The 16,586-nt window shown below is 51.5% G+C and overlaps 1 protein-coding gene across 9 annotated transcripts in view; it reads right to left on the reverse strand.

Annotated features, from left to right (window-relative positions):
* Positions 1–16,586, reverse strand: part of CAMTA2 (calmodulin binding transcription activator 2) — a 57,468-nt gene that overhangs the window by 13,559 nt on the left and 27,323 nt on the right. For all 9 annotated transcript variants that reach the window (XM_080979614.1, XM_080979615.1, XM_080979619.1 and 6 more), the window contains exons 12-15: positions 9,767–9,933; positions 3,760–3,938; positions 2,895–2,973; positions 942–1,245 (exon numbers count right to left, since the gene is read on the reverse strand). In XM_080979614.1, the coding sequence (XP_080835740.1) occupies positions 942–1,245; positions 2,895–2,973; positions 3,760–3,938; positions 9,767–9,933 (729 nt within the window). The remainder of the gene's footprint in view (positions 1–941; positions 1,246–2,894; positions 2,974–3,759; positions 3,939–9,766; positions 9,934–16,586) is intronic.

A 16,586-nucleotide genomic window follows, 5' to 3' on the forward strand; every position in this document is an offset into this window, starting at 1 on the left:
AGCTTTGCTTCTCGCAGGGAGGGAACCACCAGAAGGCCCTCGGCGCTGGACCTCAGTGTCTGGGTAGAACGATGGGGGTAGAGACGCTCCTTCAGGTCTACTGGACCGAGGCCGTTTAGGGCTTTCAAGGTCAGCACCAACACTTTGAATTGTGCTCGGAAACGTCCTGGGAGCCAATGTACTATCTAGTTCTAGGTTTCTATATTATCTCCCAACATTCAGCTTTCCTTAGATTTCCAAAGGAGAGAGGGAAGAAAACTTCTTTCCATCCAAGCCAGGCATATGTTTTAAAATCCCCTGTCGCGTTCTCCCTTTATTTGCTCTCCCTTTAAACCAGTGTTTCCCAAACTTGGGTCTCTGGCTGTTTTGGGACTGCAACTCCCATCATCCCTGACCACCGGTCTTGCTAGCTAGGGATGATGGGAGTTGTAGTCCAAAAACATCCGGAGGTCCAAGTTTGGGAAACACTAAAGGTAAAGGGACCCCTGACCGTTAGGTCCAGTCGTGGCCGACTCTGGGGTTGCGGCGCTCATCTCGCTTTATTGGCTGAGGGAGACGGCGTACAGCTTCTGGGTCATGTGGCCAGCAGGACTAAGCCGCTTCTGGCAAACCAGAGCAGCACACGGAAATGCCGTTTACCTTCCCACCAGAGCGGTACCTATTTATCTACTTGCGCTGGTGTGCTTTCGAACTGCTAGGTTGGCAGGAGCAGGGACCGAGCAACGGGAGCTCACCCCGTCGCGGGGATTTGAACCGCCAACCTTCTGATCTGCAAGTCCTAGGCTCTGTGGTTTAACCCACAGCGCCACCCATGTCCCACCTTGGGAAACACTACTCTAAACCAAAAAGCTCCCTAAGGCGGCAGAAGCCTTTTTTCAGCCCACTGAACGTGAAACGTAGTTTTTTTCCGAAAAAACAGGGCAGCTGGCCCATGTGCCCACCTGTGTCTGGACTGGCCGAGAGCGGGGAGGGGATGTGCAGGGCTTCTGCCGGCCTGCGTGGGCAACTGCCGGCCTTCGCGGGACCCCCGGAGACGTCCAGGAGCGGCTCCGTGGCCGGCTGTGGTTCCAGGCGCTCCTCCTGGCGCTGGAGTTCCTCCAGACACGTGGCCAGCTTGACGTGGCCCCGGGAGCGAGCCACAGTCAGCGGGAGGCGGCCTAAGGAGTCAGGGATGGCGAGTGCGTTGCTGTTCCACCGGTAGAGGAGCTGGGCGGCTTCTAGGTGGCCCAGGGCGCAGGCCCACATCTAGCGGAAGAGAAGTGGGGGGAAACACGGGGTGGAATTAAGAGGGTGAGCGCGGGTGCAACTTGCATGCATGGGGTGGCATTAGGTGGCGCCCAAGAGGGCAGGGGCACCGATGAAGATGATGGACTTTTCGGAGCTAGCTGACCTGACTGGAAGAATCCGTGACCAGAAAGAAGAGGAGTTTCAAGAGGACTGGAGGAAATTTAAGGACTATTTGAATAAATATTGTAATATAAAAAATTAGAAATTACTAGGCCTAGGATTAAACGAAGTTATAATTAAATAAATGGGATTTAGAATATTAAGAAATGTGAATAAGATGGACTACAATTGGAAATTGTTTTAGTTCAATAATGATATTGGAAAGCTGTTACTTTCAACTACAAGGAAACTCGGAAGGGAGGGACTAGAGGAAGTCAACCAAGATGTTTAAAAAGTTGAATTTGTAAAGAATTAAGTTTGTTGTTATTGTTTATCTGTTTATTGTTCCTTTCCCTCCTCTTTCGTTCATTGATGTATTTTTCTTTTTTCTGTTTTTGTGTGTCATTCTGCTTCGTGGTTTTTGTTATTATTGTGGAAAATCTAATAAATTTTCTAGAAAAAAATTTAGAGAGCAGGGACACAGGGCAGCAGACGCCCCACGCAGCAGAGCTGTCGTTGGTTTCAAAAAGCAAGTTCCCGTCCCTCTTGGAGTCATGCACACAGGGCAAGAACTGGGCAGCGGCTCTTAGCGGGAGCAGGGAGTTAGTCCTTGCTGCCCCGGCCCAAATCCATAGCTGTCAACTTTTCCCTTTTCTCGCGAGGAATCCTATTCCGAATAAGGGAATTTCCCTTTAAAAAAAGGGAAACGTTGACAGCTATGCCAAATCAAGACCCACCTGTGAGCAGATTGCTTACAGGTGTAGCCCCGGCACGGGCAAATTTCGTTATAAATTTGGAACTCATTTACGCAAAACACGGCAGGTTGAAAATTGTAATTTTTAGAAATTGTTATAGTGACACACTATACCAGGGATGTCCAACTTTCAAGAGACTGTGATCTACTCCCACTATAAAAAACTGCGTAGATCCCTGGAAGTGATCTACCCATTGGATCAGCCAAAATTGTTCAGCTTTTAGGGGGGCATCAATCAGGGATCGACCAGGACATCCCTGTACTATTTATTCTCTTTCTTTTTATCCTTTTTCATTTTTTAAAAAACACTTTTAACATGTTGTATTTAAATGACAATAATAAAAGCTGTTCTTTCACTAAAAAACCCCCACCCCTTTTATGTGTTGTATTTTAATTACGATTATGATAATACATTGTTATTTCACTTTAAAAGAAACACCTTTTACGCGTTGTATTTCAATGGTAATAATAAAAACACATTCTTGTGGACCCCAAACTCCACCTGCACCCCTCGCGCTCCAGCCACAGGAAGGCTGGAGGGAGATGGCGTGGGAGGAAAGGTCTTAAGTGAGATTTCGCATCTGGAACAGGTGATGCGTCACAGCGGGTTGGGCTAGATGACCTTTGGGGGTACCTTCCAACTCTATGATTCCACGAGAAGAGGGATTGCAGAGACGCTGTTTTCTAGGGCGAGTGGGGGTCTTCAGGTTCATGCTGCTTGAGCCCCCCACCCCGCTCTCAAGGGTCAACTCACCAGGGGGGTGCAGGAGAAATGGTCCACGTTGAGGGGGTCCACTTCTTGCTCCAGGTCAAGGCTCTGGGCGTTGAGGTTCCTGAGGGGAAGGAATCAGGTCAGGCTCAGGGAGGGAGCGGGGTGGGGGTGGGGTGTCAGGCCAGCAACAGCCTCGCCTCCAGTCCCCGTGAACTGCGCTGGCAAAGAAAGTGCTTCTGCACGCAACACGCAATTGGCACGTGGAACTCATTGCCACAGGAAAGCCACGAGCACAGCTGGCTCTCAAAAAAAGCAGAGGGAAGAATCTAGGCTGCTCTTTCAACACCCTGAACTGAGCACAGGACTGGGAAGCTGCTGTCTGCTAGTAACGTAAGGAAGCACCTTACATGTAGTAGTAGTAATAATAATAATAATAATAATTGTACCCTGCCCATCTGAATGATGGAAGGGATGGAGCGACTCGAGGGCATCCAGTGAATCTGAGAGTTAGGGGATTAAAGGCAGACCAAAGGAAGGACTTATTCGTGCAGTGTGCAGTCCAACTGTGGAACTCCTTGCTGCAGGAGAATTGGGCAAACCAATTCAAGGGCTGTCGAAGGCGACCAGCCACAATGCTCAGCAGTTGGAGGAAGCAAATGCTCCTGAATCCAGGTTGCTGATCTCTGGTTGGCCTGCTGCCCTCAACTGCCTCATTTCAACACACTGATCACAGCGCTGCACTCTAACCACTGCGCCACACTGCCATCAAACTGGTGGCCCTGCCAGGGGTTGAAACTCACAGACTTTCTGGGAAGCTGGGAGTAAAAAGAAAGCACCTAAAAACAGTGTTCGAAGTGCTCAGTTGCCAGGAAGCGGCAGCACTCTCACGGGGGCCGGGGCGACTCACCGCCACTTGATGAGGGTCTCGATGAGGCGGGTGTACCCTTGGGCGGCGGCCAGGTGGAGGAGGGTCATCCCCCGGAAGCTGACGTGGTGGACGAGGGTCTCCGAGCGCAGCCAGCAGGACTGAGACATCATCTTCTCGCACAGGGCCACGATCCGGTCTTCGAAGGAGTCCAAGGCAGCCTGGGGGGGGAGGAGGTCGGTCAGGAGACTGGGGCATCGGCGGGAACTGGGGTGCCGTTCTCTGCCGCCCCCCAGAACCAAGCAGCTGTTTCGGACTACAAATCCCATCGGCACAGCTGGACCTTTATTTTTATTTTTTAAATTCTTTATTGATTAAAAGTTTACATATCTATACAGTGGTACCTCGGGTTAAGTACTTAATTCGTTCTGGAGGTCCGTTCTTAACCTGAAACTGTTCTTAACCTGAGGCACCTCTTTAGCTAATGGGGCCTCCCACTGCCGCCATGCGGCCGGAGCCCAATTTCTGTTCTCATCCTGAAGCAAAGTTCTTAACCTGAAGCACTATTTCTGGGTTAGCGGAGTCTGTAACCTGAAGCGTATGTAACCTGAAGCGTATGTAACCCGAGGTACCACTGTACAAACGTTATATGCTATCTCTTTACCTATGAGGAAAAAGAAAATTACGTAGAGGATAGGAAATTTCTGAAGGAACCAAAAAGAGGAAAAGGAAATAAAGAAATAACAAAGATACGAAGTAAAAAATAAATCAAAAGAGGAGAAGATCCAGCTGGATCTTAACAGCTGGAGGGATGAGGGTTTCCCACCCCAACGCAAGGCTCTCCGAAACCATCATGGCGCTCCAGACTTGGGGAGCACGACCGCCCTGGCTGGCGGCTGATGGGAGTTGTAGTTCAGTGGGCACCCGGTTGACGAAGGCCCGCCCTGAGTGTTTCAGAGGCCGCCCGACAGGTGGTTTTCTTGCCCTTGCTGGGAGTCCCAGGCGGCGCTTCAAAGGCATGGCTGGCCACAGAGGTTCTGTCACAAATCCACAATGAAATGTCAGAGAGGCAGCTGCTCCAGCATCGAATTTCCTTGGTCTGTTTTCTGCCCCCCTGCAAAAAAACCCCTGCCGTCTGGCTCTCCTCCCCCAGGCATGGCACTGCCACTTACAGGCACCCCACAAGGAGAGAGGGGCCACGAGACCCCCGGAAATCCCATTTGCGGGGGCAAGAGCACGGACCCTCGTTCCTCAAGGGGGAAATTCTCCGGCTGGGGGGCAGGCCCGGCTGCAAAGGGCGCGAGAGCCCCCGAATTATCGCCAGGAGGGAGGCCTTGGGTGCAAAGCCTGCTGGGCTGGGGGGGTGGGAGAAGGGGGCCACCCACGAGGCCGGGATGCCAGCGCGGACGCCAGCCAGGGGAAACCCAAGTCAAGGCGCTCGAAGAATCGCTCCTGCGCGCTCTGGGTCAGGGCGCCCTGGCAAGTGTGGGGCAGGGGGAGTCTGGCTCTCCCCAGCCTCAAACCACAGGGAATCAGCCCCCCCTCTCCGCCAGAGGGCAAAAGCCCTTCTGAGGTCTGCGCGCACAGAACCAGAGAACTGAAGGGACCCTCAGCGGTCATCTAGTCCAACCCCGCACCCCGCTTGCAGTGCATTTGGGGGTTTTCTGGGCTGGGAGGGGAGAAAGGTGAAAGCCTCTGGAGCTCGTGAAACGGAGAGGTGTGTGTGTGTGGGGGTGTCTTTTGGACAAATTCCTGCCCTGGGTGCCAGCCTCCTCCTCCTAATAATAATAATAATAATTTATTATTTTTTCCCCAGCCACTCTGGGCAGCTTCCAACAAAATATTAAAATACTGTAATACATCAAACATTAAAAGCTTCCCAAAACAGGGCTGCCTTCAGATGTCTTCTAAAAGTCTGGTAGTTGTTGTTCTCTTTGACATCTGGTGCCTTCAAATATAATAATAATAATAATAATAATAATAATAATAATAATAATAATTTATTATTTATTATTTATACCCCGCTCATCTGGCTGGGCTTCCCCAGCCACTCTGGGCAGCTTCCAACAAAATATTAAAATACTGTAATACATCGAACATTAAAAGCTTCCCTAAACTCGGCTGCCTTCAGATGTCTTCTAAAAGTCTTTGACATCTGGCGGGCTCTGTTCTCACCGCCTGCGTTTTAATAGATTTGGAAAAGGCTGGAATACCTGGGTTTAAGAATAGATAAGCCAGCCGGAGAAAGCCTTTGACGTATCCTGGAAGTTTATGAAGGGTATGTTGCAACAGATGGAATTTGTAGATCAATACTGTAAAGGTATTCAAGCGAGATATATACCAAACGAATAGCTAAAATTATAATAAATGGGAATAAAACTCAGGAATGCGAAATTAACAAGGAGACAAGACAGGGCTGTCGGCTCTCTTCGTTAATATTGATCTTAACAATGGAAACTAAATAAACAAATCAGAGATGGGGAAAATATTAAAGTGATAAAGCTGGGAAGTAGTAGTTATAAAGTGAAGGCGTTTGCGGACGATCTTATTATAACAACCGAGGATCTGAAAGATGGTCTTACTAAAGTGCTGGAAATCATTCAAGAATATGGAATGGTTTCTGGATTTAAACTGAATATCGATAAAACCAAATTATTAGCAAAAAAATCTATCACCAATAGGAAAGGAGGAAATTGAGAAGTGAACAGAATTAAGATTTGGAAAAGGTTCAGGGACAGACAACCAGAATATTCAAGGGGATGGGAGCGACTCGCCTACGAAGCGTTGGGGGCGTTTTTTAGTTTAGAGAGAAGGTGAATCAGAGGCGACGTGATAGAAGTTTGTAAAATTATACCCGGCATGCAGAAACTGGATAGATAAATCTGATCAGCACCCCAGAACGGGTGGAAATGCAATGAAGCTGAATGTAGGAAGATTCGGGGCAGATGAAATGAAGGAGGCATAGCCAGTGGAACTCCCTGCCACTAGAAGCGGGGACGGTGTTGTAAACAAAATAAATCTGCCCTTTTTCCCTTATGGGGTATGCAAGAGCCTGTACACACACACACACACACACGCACACACACAGCCATCAGGAGCCAAGTGGTCCTGAGACAACAGCACCCCCCCCCCCCTGGTGATCTCAATGGAAAGAATTCCCAGCCCATTCTCTCCGCCCCCCAACCCCGTCTCTAATCCCCACAGACGGACAGACGATGCCTGGGCCTTATCTTTCCGCCCCAAGTGAGCCAAGAATAGCCCGGCTGGCCACCTAGGTGCCAATCCCACTGAAACCTGAGTGCTGACGCCAGAGAAGGGGCTAAATTTAGGCGCGTTGTCCGCCAGAGAGAAAAGGATGCAAGATCGAGGGAGGGGGGAGCGCAAAACCAAGGCTGGCCACCCCCACCTCACCCCCAAAATGTCCAAGGGGCCCGACTGCGAGCTGCAAGCGTCCTCTGGCTGTCCTCAGTTTTAAACCGTTTTTTTTGGGGGGGGGGTCTTTTTAGAAAAACTACCCACCCAAATCTCTCAGATTCATCAGCTGTACGCCACGATCGTCACAATTATAACAAATAAAGGCTTGAAATATCTCGCTTTGCGTGTCATGAGTCTATCTCATATGTTAGTTTCACCTTTTAAGTTGAATTACTGAAATAAAAGAACTTTTCCCACGATATTCTAATTTTTTGAGTTTCACCTGTATTGTTATTTTCCCCCCTCTTTTTGGTTCCTTTAGAAATTTTCTATTCCTCTACATAATTTTATTTTTCTTCATATGTAAAGAGAGAGCATATAACGTTTCTATAGATATGTGAATTTTAATTCCATAAAGAATTGAAATTTTAAAGAAACACACCATCCTTATGGACATACGGAGAGCTCGGCTGGATCCAGCCCATGTCCCATTTAGCCATTAGCCTCTCCCAGGGGCAAAATAACCCCTGTCAACCTAGGAATCGAGATAGACTGCCAATGGAGCTGGAGGTTCCTTAAGGGCAGCAGAAGAGCCTGGCTGCAGGATCCGGCCAATGAGGGCCCACCTGGTCCAGGATGCTGTCCTCACAGAGGCCAAACAGATGCCCATTATGGGAAACCAACGTTAAATAAGTTGGAGTTCTTGTTATTAAATATACCAAGAAAAAAGCACACCAAGAACTCTGGCCAATATAAGTTCCAATAGTGGGAGTGGTCCCTACTCTCAAATCAATAGTCAATTGTAACTTTAAGGGGTTGTGTAAGTTTGAAGAATTTGTATAAATAGAAAAGCTCAAGATACACATTGATCTACCCCACACTTAGTTGTCATCTCTGAGAAACGTAGAAAATAACAGGATATATTTATACGAATTCTTCAAACTTACACGACCCCTTAAAAATTCGCTGACGAAGGTAAATACATCGAAACAGGGCCCTGTCAATGGATTAGTTTTTCTTACAATTGACTATTGATTTGCGAGTAGGGGCCACTCCCACTATTGAAACTTATATTGGCCGGAGTTCTTGGTGTGTTTTTTTCTTGGTGCATTATGGGAAACCAGCGATCAGGATTCGAACACAAGAGCAACTCTCCCCTCCTGCGATTCCCAGCAACTGCTGCCTCCGACCGTGGAGGCAGACAGCGTCGCCATCGTGGCTGGAAGCCTTCAAGTGCCTTATCCTGCCCCATAAATTGGTCCAATCCTCTTTCCAAAGCCATCCGGGTTGGTGGCCATCACTGTGGCAGGGAGTTCCACAGGTTAACTATGCCCTGAATGAAGAAGGACCTTCTTCTATCTGTCCTTCTGGGACCAGGGGTGCCCTCTGGGGCAGAGGTCAGTGGAACGAGCAGTGGGGCAGGGAGCAGGGTGGGGTCAAAATCCTGCCGGACCGGCTCGCCCCATTTTGAAGTTAAGGGAAGCGCTGCACAGTCCCTTACAAAAAAACTCTACTCACTCCTGCCCTGTAAGGCCACATTTACACCACACTTTGAAAGCGCTATGATACCACTTTGAACCGTCATGGCGTCCCCCCAGAGGATTCTGGGAGCTCAGCTTTGTTAAGGGTGCTGGGAGCTGTGGGGAGACCCCCCCTCTTTATTTTTTCTTTCCTTTATAAAAGCATTTACGCACTACTAAATTGCAAAGCGCATCAAAGCTGGTTACCACATTAAAGAGATTTGAAAACCATACCCCACAAAAAAGCACTTTTAAAAGGACAATTTAAAAGCAGAGAGAGTTAAAAAACAGCTTCGGAGCTGGAACTCCGCAGAATTTGGGAGGGGATCATGGCCTGCGTAGACCCAGAAGCGGCTGGAGGAGGAAGAAAGGTGGCGAAGGGCACAGAAGTGAGGCAGCAGCTGGGCGCGTTCGCCTCAGCCACAAAGAATCATAAAATCCTTTAGGGAGGGACCCCTGGTGGTCATCTAGTTCAACCCCTGCAATTACGGGAACCGCAGCTGTGAAACAGAAGTGGGGGGGGGGGCGGGAGCAGGTTCAAGAAAGCCGAAGGGCTCCCTTTCCAACTCCACAATGCTATAAGGGTGCTGGCCGTCATGAGAAGAGGGGTTGGGCTGGATGACCCCCAGGGGTCCCTTCCAGCACTACAGTTCTGTGTTTCTGTGCGGCAGGGTGGGCAGGTGGAAAGAAAGCCCTGTCCAACCCACAGATTTTGCATAGGGGCCCCACAAGCATATTTAGGGCCCACAGAAGGCTAGGCTTTGAAAGGCATCAGTTGGATCTATCAACAACCCCCCCCCCCAAAAAAAATAATCCTTTGGTTTGGAAATTGTCTTGAGCTCTGCCAAGGTGGGGAAAGTGTCTTAGGGGCAGCAGAAGGGCAGAGGCTCACCGTGGTCAGAGTGTTGGGCCACGACCTGGGAGGGACCTGGGTTCGAGTCTCGCCACGAAGCTCACCAGGTGACCCTGGGCCAGCCTCACCTACCTGGCAGGTTTGTCGTGGGGATTAAATGAGGGCTAGGACCTGGGAGGGACTTCTGGGAGGCCTCGGCTACCCAAGCAAATTGCCGCTAGCCACCTGCCCTCCCTCTCCGCCCGGCACCCCCCCATCTCACCTGGCTGGGGGGCTTCTCCCCTCGCTGCTGGGTCTGAGCGGGGGCTGCAGAGGAGGAAGAGGACGAGGAGGAGGAGGAAGAAGAGGCTGCTGCCGCCGCCATCATCTCGGCCATCCGCTTCTCCATCTGTTCCAGACGCTCCAGGATGGACATTCTGAACTGGTTATCTGGAGGGGGGTTTGGGGAGGGGGGAGAGAGAGGGCGGTGAGGTCAGAAGCCCACTCCCCACATCCAGCCCCTTCCCCGTCGGGCTCTGCTCCCCTGCGGATGAGGGTGGGAGAAAGAAGGTCAAAGTGGGGGGGGGGTGCTCAGGAGATATCTTAAAACTAATCCCGACTCAAGGCTGATTAGCCAGCCTGATTTCCCCCCCAGGTTGGGAAAGGGACGCTGTAATCTTGAACAGCGGGACGGAGGCGGCTTGTGTATATGGGCAAAAGGCTCTGAGACTCCGGAAAAAGGGGGCGCAGGTGGTGCAAAGCAGAATTGGGACCCAGGCGTCCGAGGGACGCGACGGCTGTCTTCCTGGAGATTTCACAGCCCCTAAAACCCCCTTCTCTGGCTGTTAGGATAAGAAAGCAGCTCTCTGGAGCCCTTGTCGAAGAACTGGAAGGGACCCTCAAGGGTCATCCATCCCAACTCCCTGCAATGCAGGAACCACAGCTAAAGAATCCCAGGCAGGCAGCCCCCCCACCTCTGTTTTAAAACCTCCGTGGAAGGAGAGCCCATCGCAGGAGGAATGCACAGCGAGGGCTCCTCCCGTTATCAAACAGATAAACAACTATTGGACTTTCAGGATACATATAAGGGCTGCCCTATATACAGGGAGGTTTTTTTCAATCGTTGGTGCTTTGTTGTGTTTTTAATCGAAAGCGGCCAGGGCAGCCCAGTCAGATGAGCAACATATAAGGAATAAAATTATTATTATTATTATTATTAGCCTCCTTGCAAACCATGCTCAGCAGCGACTGGGTATAATCTAACGTACAATAGGCACCTTCAGAGCACGGAGGGAGCTCATTCTGTACCGTTAAAAAGGAGGCGGCTAGGGAGAAGGAGGGCAGAGAATAGCCAACTCCTGGCAGGCTGGAGAGGGGCAACCGGGCTGCTGACCCCGGCCCCTGGTGGGTTTTCGGCTGTCCAGGACAAAAGTGGAAGCTCCGCCGCTGGAGCTTTTCAAGCAGAGGTCGGACGGCCACTTGTCGGGGATTCTTTCGCCGCGATTCCTGCACTGCAGCGAGGGGTTGGGCTAGATGACCCTTGGGTCCCCTTCGCGGCTCCCGTTCTCACGCATCCCATGCTTTTTCCAGCGCATTTCCAAACCGCGCAATAAATCCATGGGTTGTTTTTTCTCCAGGGTGACACAGTCCTTTGGCCGCGCTGAGCGCCTGGAGGGAGACTTTTCCAAAGTCCATTCATTTCTCTCTCTCTCCACATATACAAACAGACTTCATTCATCTCCTCCACAGGGGGGACAGCGGCATGGAGAGGGGGGGGCGCAATGACCAAGGCTGCCAGTCACAAGAGACGGGCTGTCGGGTGGACGGGGAAGGACAGACAGCTGACAACAGCCAGCCTTCTCCAAAACCACACATTTCGTTTTGGAAACCAGGAAAGGTACAAAAACATCACACCTGGAGAGAAGGGGCAGAGTGGCAACCAAGCAAGACCCTCCTCTTTTTCTCCCCCAGGGCCCAATCTAACAGAATTTCTCCCCCAAAAAGAAACCCAGCTTTAAAACGAGAGCCAGACTGGATGCCCTCAGGGTTCCCCCACAGGGCACAAAGACCTACAACTCTTGCTATGAACCCTTCCGAACACAAGCCGCCTTGTTTTGCCCCCAGGCGACCTGCCCCACATGCCAACCTTTCTAAGCCGCCCCTGTTCCCTTAGCCCCATTGGACCCAGCAGCCCCCTCTGCCCCATAGCCTCTCCCTCCCACACATATAATAATCTCATGTACCTGCTTTGTCCATCGCCCAGGGAAACAGAGGGGGCGCACCCCTCTCCCGCGAACCAAGCCCTCAGGTCGCTGGGCCCCACAGCTCCCAGCGGGAATCGCACGCCTCTGCCAGAGGCTCTGGAGAAGTCCCAGGTTAGCACCATGCCCCCCAAGTGTGGGCACGAGTCGGGGTGGGGCGAGAAAGAGGAGGCAGCAGAGCCCTCCAGCCCTTCCTGGCATGCAATGACAGCGAGGGTGGCATAGAGGGCAGGGCCTGCAGCCCCCTCCTCGTCGTCCCGCCCCCCAGCCCAGCTGGCAGGAGGTCGGTCTGTGGGGAGGGGGTGTGGTGGGGGGTCAAGCAGGCTCTCTCTCTCTTTCTCCACCCCTCTTGGCCCAGCGAGAGCAGCGGTCAGGCTGCAAAGTGTGACAGGACTCAAGTCGTCCCCAAAATAGCCACCACCACCAGCGGCAAGGGGGGGGCACCCGGAAATCCCTTAATGAGATCTGAGGCACTCACGCTAGCTATGTAGCTAGCTGCACATGACGCGGCAGGCCCTGCTGCCAAGTTAACTCTTCGGGCAGGACGCCGGAGGCGTGGAAGGGACCCTCCGAAGGTCATCCAGACCAACCCCAACCCCCCGCAATGCGGGAACTGCAGCTAACAGTGTCGCCCGACCTCTGTGCTCTCCAGGAAATGAACGGGTGGCGATTCCTCGGCCCCCGGTCTCAAAGGCAGGAGAGGGGTGTCTGGTCTCTCGATCTGGACACAGGCAGCTCGCTTCCTCCAGGAGAAGCCAAAGGGATCCTAGATGGGGCCAGCTAAAAATCTCTCCCTGGGAGGGTGGCTGGCAGCGGGTGGACTTTGCCCGGCGTGGCCAAGGCCAGGTCGGAAAGCCGTGTTTGAGCTGAGGCCCCAGATCACTCTGGCAATGGGCGGCTGGTCTGTGCATGCTTGTCTGTGGAGTCAGAAGGGGTCCTCCAGGGGCCATCTAGTCCAACCCCCTGCAATGCATTGTGGGAGTTTCATGCTCTCGCAACTGAGCTTGCAAAATCTTTTGGCGTGGCAGCACCTACACTTGGGAACTCCCTGCCGATTGATACCAGGCAGTACGCCTTCCCCGTACGCCTGCTGAACAAATTTTCCTTCAGACAAGGCCGGCCCAGATGTTTAGGAATCTCGCGCAGGTTTTAATCCGTTTTTGGTCCACCAGTAGTTTAACTTTTCAAAAGCCTTACATTTCCGCTGTTTGTTTTTCCCATTTACCGTCTTACCCTTTCGGTAAACCGCTTTGAGGCTTGTTTGTTTCTTTACAATCTAATGTTTATTGGATGGATTCCCCCCCCCCCCAAAATTGATTTTTGATTTTATTTTTATTTATGCTTTATACCGTATTTTATGCTGGGTTTTTGTAGCATCAATTAAGTGTTTTAAATTTGTTTTTAGCCGCCCGGAGCCTGGTTCTCTGAACCGGGAAGGGCGGGGTATAAATAAAAAATTATTATTATTATTATTATTATTATTACAATCATGCGGCGTATGCAAAAAAAATAAATAAATAGCCAGGGGGACTTCTACCCTGCAGGGCTGTTGTTTTCTCGCGGGTATCTTCCACAACAAGTCGATGATGCCCTAATAGTGCATCAGTAGTGGATTCATCCAGGCAACATTCTGCTTTATTAGTCGTTCCCCCAAATATCACCGCGCTCTTGCCCTCTGAAGGGCCTATAGTTTTCAGGGCAGGGGCAGAATCACAGGCATGGGGGGGGGGGTGTATAAAAAAAAAACCTATGGGATTTCGGCAGGAAGTTAAGGGACAAGCAAAACAGTTGGGCCCACCCTGGAAACTCTGAAGGCGCCAACCCTCTTGGAAGGCAGGTCGCAAATAACTGCCCCCAGGTAAATATGAAGAGCCTGCAGGATCAGGCCAAACATCCTGTCTTCACAGGGGTCAAACAGATGCCCCAAAGGGAAACCCACAAGCAGGACCTGAGTGCGAAAGCCGCTCTCCACTCCTGCAGTTTTTAGCAACTGCGATTCAGAAGCATTCCCTGCCTCTGACTGCGGGAGCAAGCCGTTGTGGCTAGTAGCCGTCCATAGCCTTATTATTATTATTATTACTATTGTTGTTGTTGTTTTCCCCAGGGCTAAATCAAGGATGCACACCTTATGCAAAGAAGCTGTTCTTTCCTGACCTGGCCAGGTAAAGCAGGAGGCTGAGATGGCCCCAACCTGGGCAGCTTTAAAAGAATATTGGGCAATTCATGGAGGAGAAGAGGGCAAGCGATGGCTCCTAGCCAGGGTGAAGGGAATGCTTTGCCTCCAGGGTCAGAAATGTCCCGTGTTAGAAACTAGCCAGGCGCCAGGCGCGTTTTGCAACTGGTCCATTTTGTGACCACGTGGAGATCTCTGGACACCGGGCTGGCAACCGGGGAAAGCAAAATGCCACGGAATATTTTGAGTTTTGAGATTTGCTCTTTAAAATATAGAATTGAAACTAAAAATAACCAATCGCATTGGGCGCAGAAAATGGCACCTAGACATTCCATTGTGGTTTAAGGTGCCGTTTGGCGATTAGCTTCTAAATCTGAGTTTCTTACCCCGGCAAAACCACCGGCCTGGATTTGTGACGAGGCCCCCGCCTGCCACAGGCTGAAAAGCAGACTGCTGGGCTTCCCCTGGACCCCCACCCCAAAGAACTGCCCCCCGCGTCCTGTGACAATGAGGGCGTCTCTCTCCCCCTCGGGGTGGTGTTGGAGCCTGGGTGCTTGCGGCACGGTTGGCGACCTCATGTTTCAGGAATTTGAGGAGGGGGCAGCGGTGGTTTGCGGGGGGGGCAGCGGGGGGGGGGGCTTCTGCAAGGGCAGCTGTTCTTTCCCTCCATCTGCGAGACCCGACAGGCAGGCAGCTCGCGCTAACAATGGAAAACGGAGACTCTGGAAAATGCTGCCGTGGAACCCAAGGAGAGGCCAAGGGAGTGGATGCCTGGAGTTTTAAACCCGGGGGGTGGCGCTGCTGGGGGGCAAAGGTGTCCACAGATTTTTCTCCAGGGAGGGGCGGGTTAAAGCACCTAAAAGAGGAGCAGGCTAGTTTATGGCACAAAAACTATGTGCCTGCAGATTTTGCCCGCTATCTCAGGTTAGGAGCAGAGAAAGCAGACTTATATTGGAGCGCGCCAGGGTTCTGGAATCAGGCCTACCTGCAGATGCCAGCTGGGGAGCGGGCCTTTGGCCTTCTGCATGCCAAGCAGGTGTTCTAAACACTGAGCAACGATGCCCCTTCCTTTTCCCTGCTGGCTTTCCACTGCGCCAGTTTTGCGGAACCATGCTTCGAACTACAGCTCCCACCAGCCGCCAGTCAGCACTGGTGCAGGAGCCTTGGGAGTTGTAGTTCAAAGCACCCAGGCTGTTTTGCAGGAAGGGTGCTTGGGGGAATACAACTCGTCTTCCGTGGACTCTTTCCACCGAAGAATAACCTCTGGGATTCTCTTGAAATCAGGTCAATTCTGTGTCCAGGGCAGCTTTCTACCAGCTCCATCTGGTACGCAGGATGAGACCCTCCCTGCCTGTGAACTGTCTCACCAGTGGTGCATGCTCTGGTTATCTCCTGCTTGGACTACTGCCATGCGCTCTACGTGGGGCTACCTTTGAAGGTGACCCGGAAACTGCAATCCAGAATGCGGGAGCTAGACTGGGGACTGGGAGACCATATAACACCAGTCCTGAAAGATCTTCATTGGCTCCCAGTACGTTTCCGAGCACAATTCAAAGTGTTGGTGCTGACCTTGAAAGCCCTAAACCAGGGGTCTGCAACCTTAAAGACAAAAAGAGCCACTTGGACCCGTTTCCGAAGGAAAAAAAACTGGGAGCCGCAAAACCATTGCGACATTTAAAACAAATATATCTCCGGAGCCGCGATCTGACAGCGGGCGGGAAGGTGACGTCGGGACGGTTCATGACTAACGCACGCACCGCCCCCATGCGATGTCACAGCCAGTATAGCGCCCGCCACAGTGGGGAGTGTCGGGGCGCACAATGCACCTCCTCCCCTCGCTAGTATCCGCCCCGGAGCCGCGGCAAAGGTGTAAAAGAGCCACATGCGGCTCCGGAGCCGCGGATTGCAGACCCCTGCCCTAAACGGCCTCAAAGGCCCAGTATACCTGAAGGAGCATCTCCACCCCCATCGTTCTGTGCGGACACTGAGGTCCAGCTCCGAGGGCCTTCTGGCGGTTCCCTCCCTGCGAGAAGTGAGGTTACAGGGAACCAGGCAGAGGGCCTTCTCGGTAGTGGTGCCCTCCCTGTGGAACACCCTCCCATCAGATGTCAAGGCAATAAACAACTATTTTACTTTTAAAAGACAACTGAAGGCGGCCCTGTTTAGGGAAGTTTTTAATGTCTGACGCTGTATTGTTTTTAATATTCAGTTGGAAACTGCCCAGAGTGGCTGGGGAAACCCAGCCAGATGGACGGGATATAAATAAATTATTATTATTGTTATTGTTGTTATTATTATTATTATTATTATTACTACTACTATTATTATTATTATTATTTTGGACAAAGCATCTGAATGTGCAAATCCAGGTTGCCAAAGGCACCTGACACCTGCAAGCCCAGACTAATCCCAGTCTGCAGGTCTCATGCTTCAGGATCAGGCCCGCAGCCCATCTAGTCCAGCTTTCTGTTCTCACAATGGCCCATCATAGGAAACCCACAAGCAAGATTCGAACACAAGATCCGCTCTCCCCTCTTGTGGTTTCCAGCAACTGGGATTCGGAAGAATGGCTGCCTCTGGCCAGCGCTGAATTTAGGGTGCTGCGGCTGACTCCCTCACACAGGGCACTGGGCCAAGGGGGTGCAAAGGCTGCGATTCCTGCATTGCAG

This window comes from Podarcis pityusensis, assembly GCF_964106645.2.
Source record: "Podarcis pityusensis genome assembly, chromosome: 13".
In the NCBI taxonomy this organism is placed as follows: domain Eukaryota; kingdom Metazoa; phylum Chordata; class Lepidosauria; order Squamata; family Lacertidae; genus Podarcis; species Podarcis pityusensis.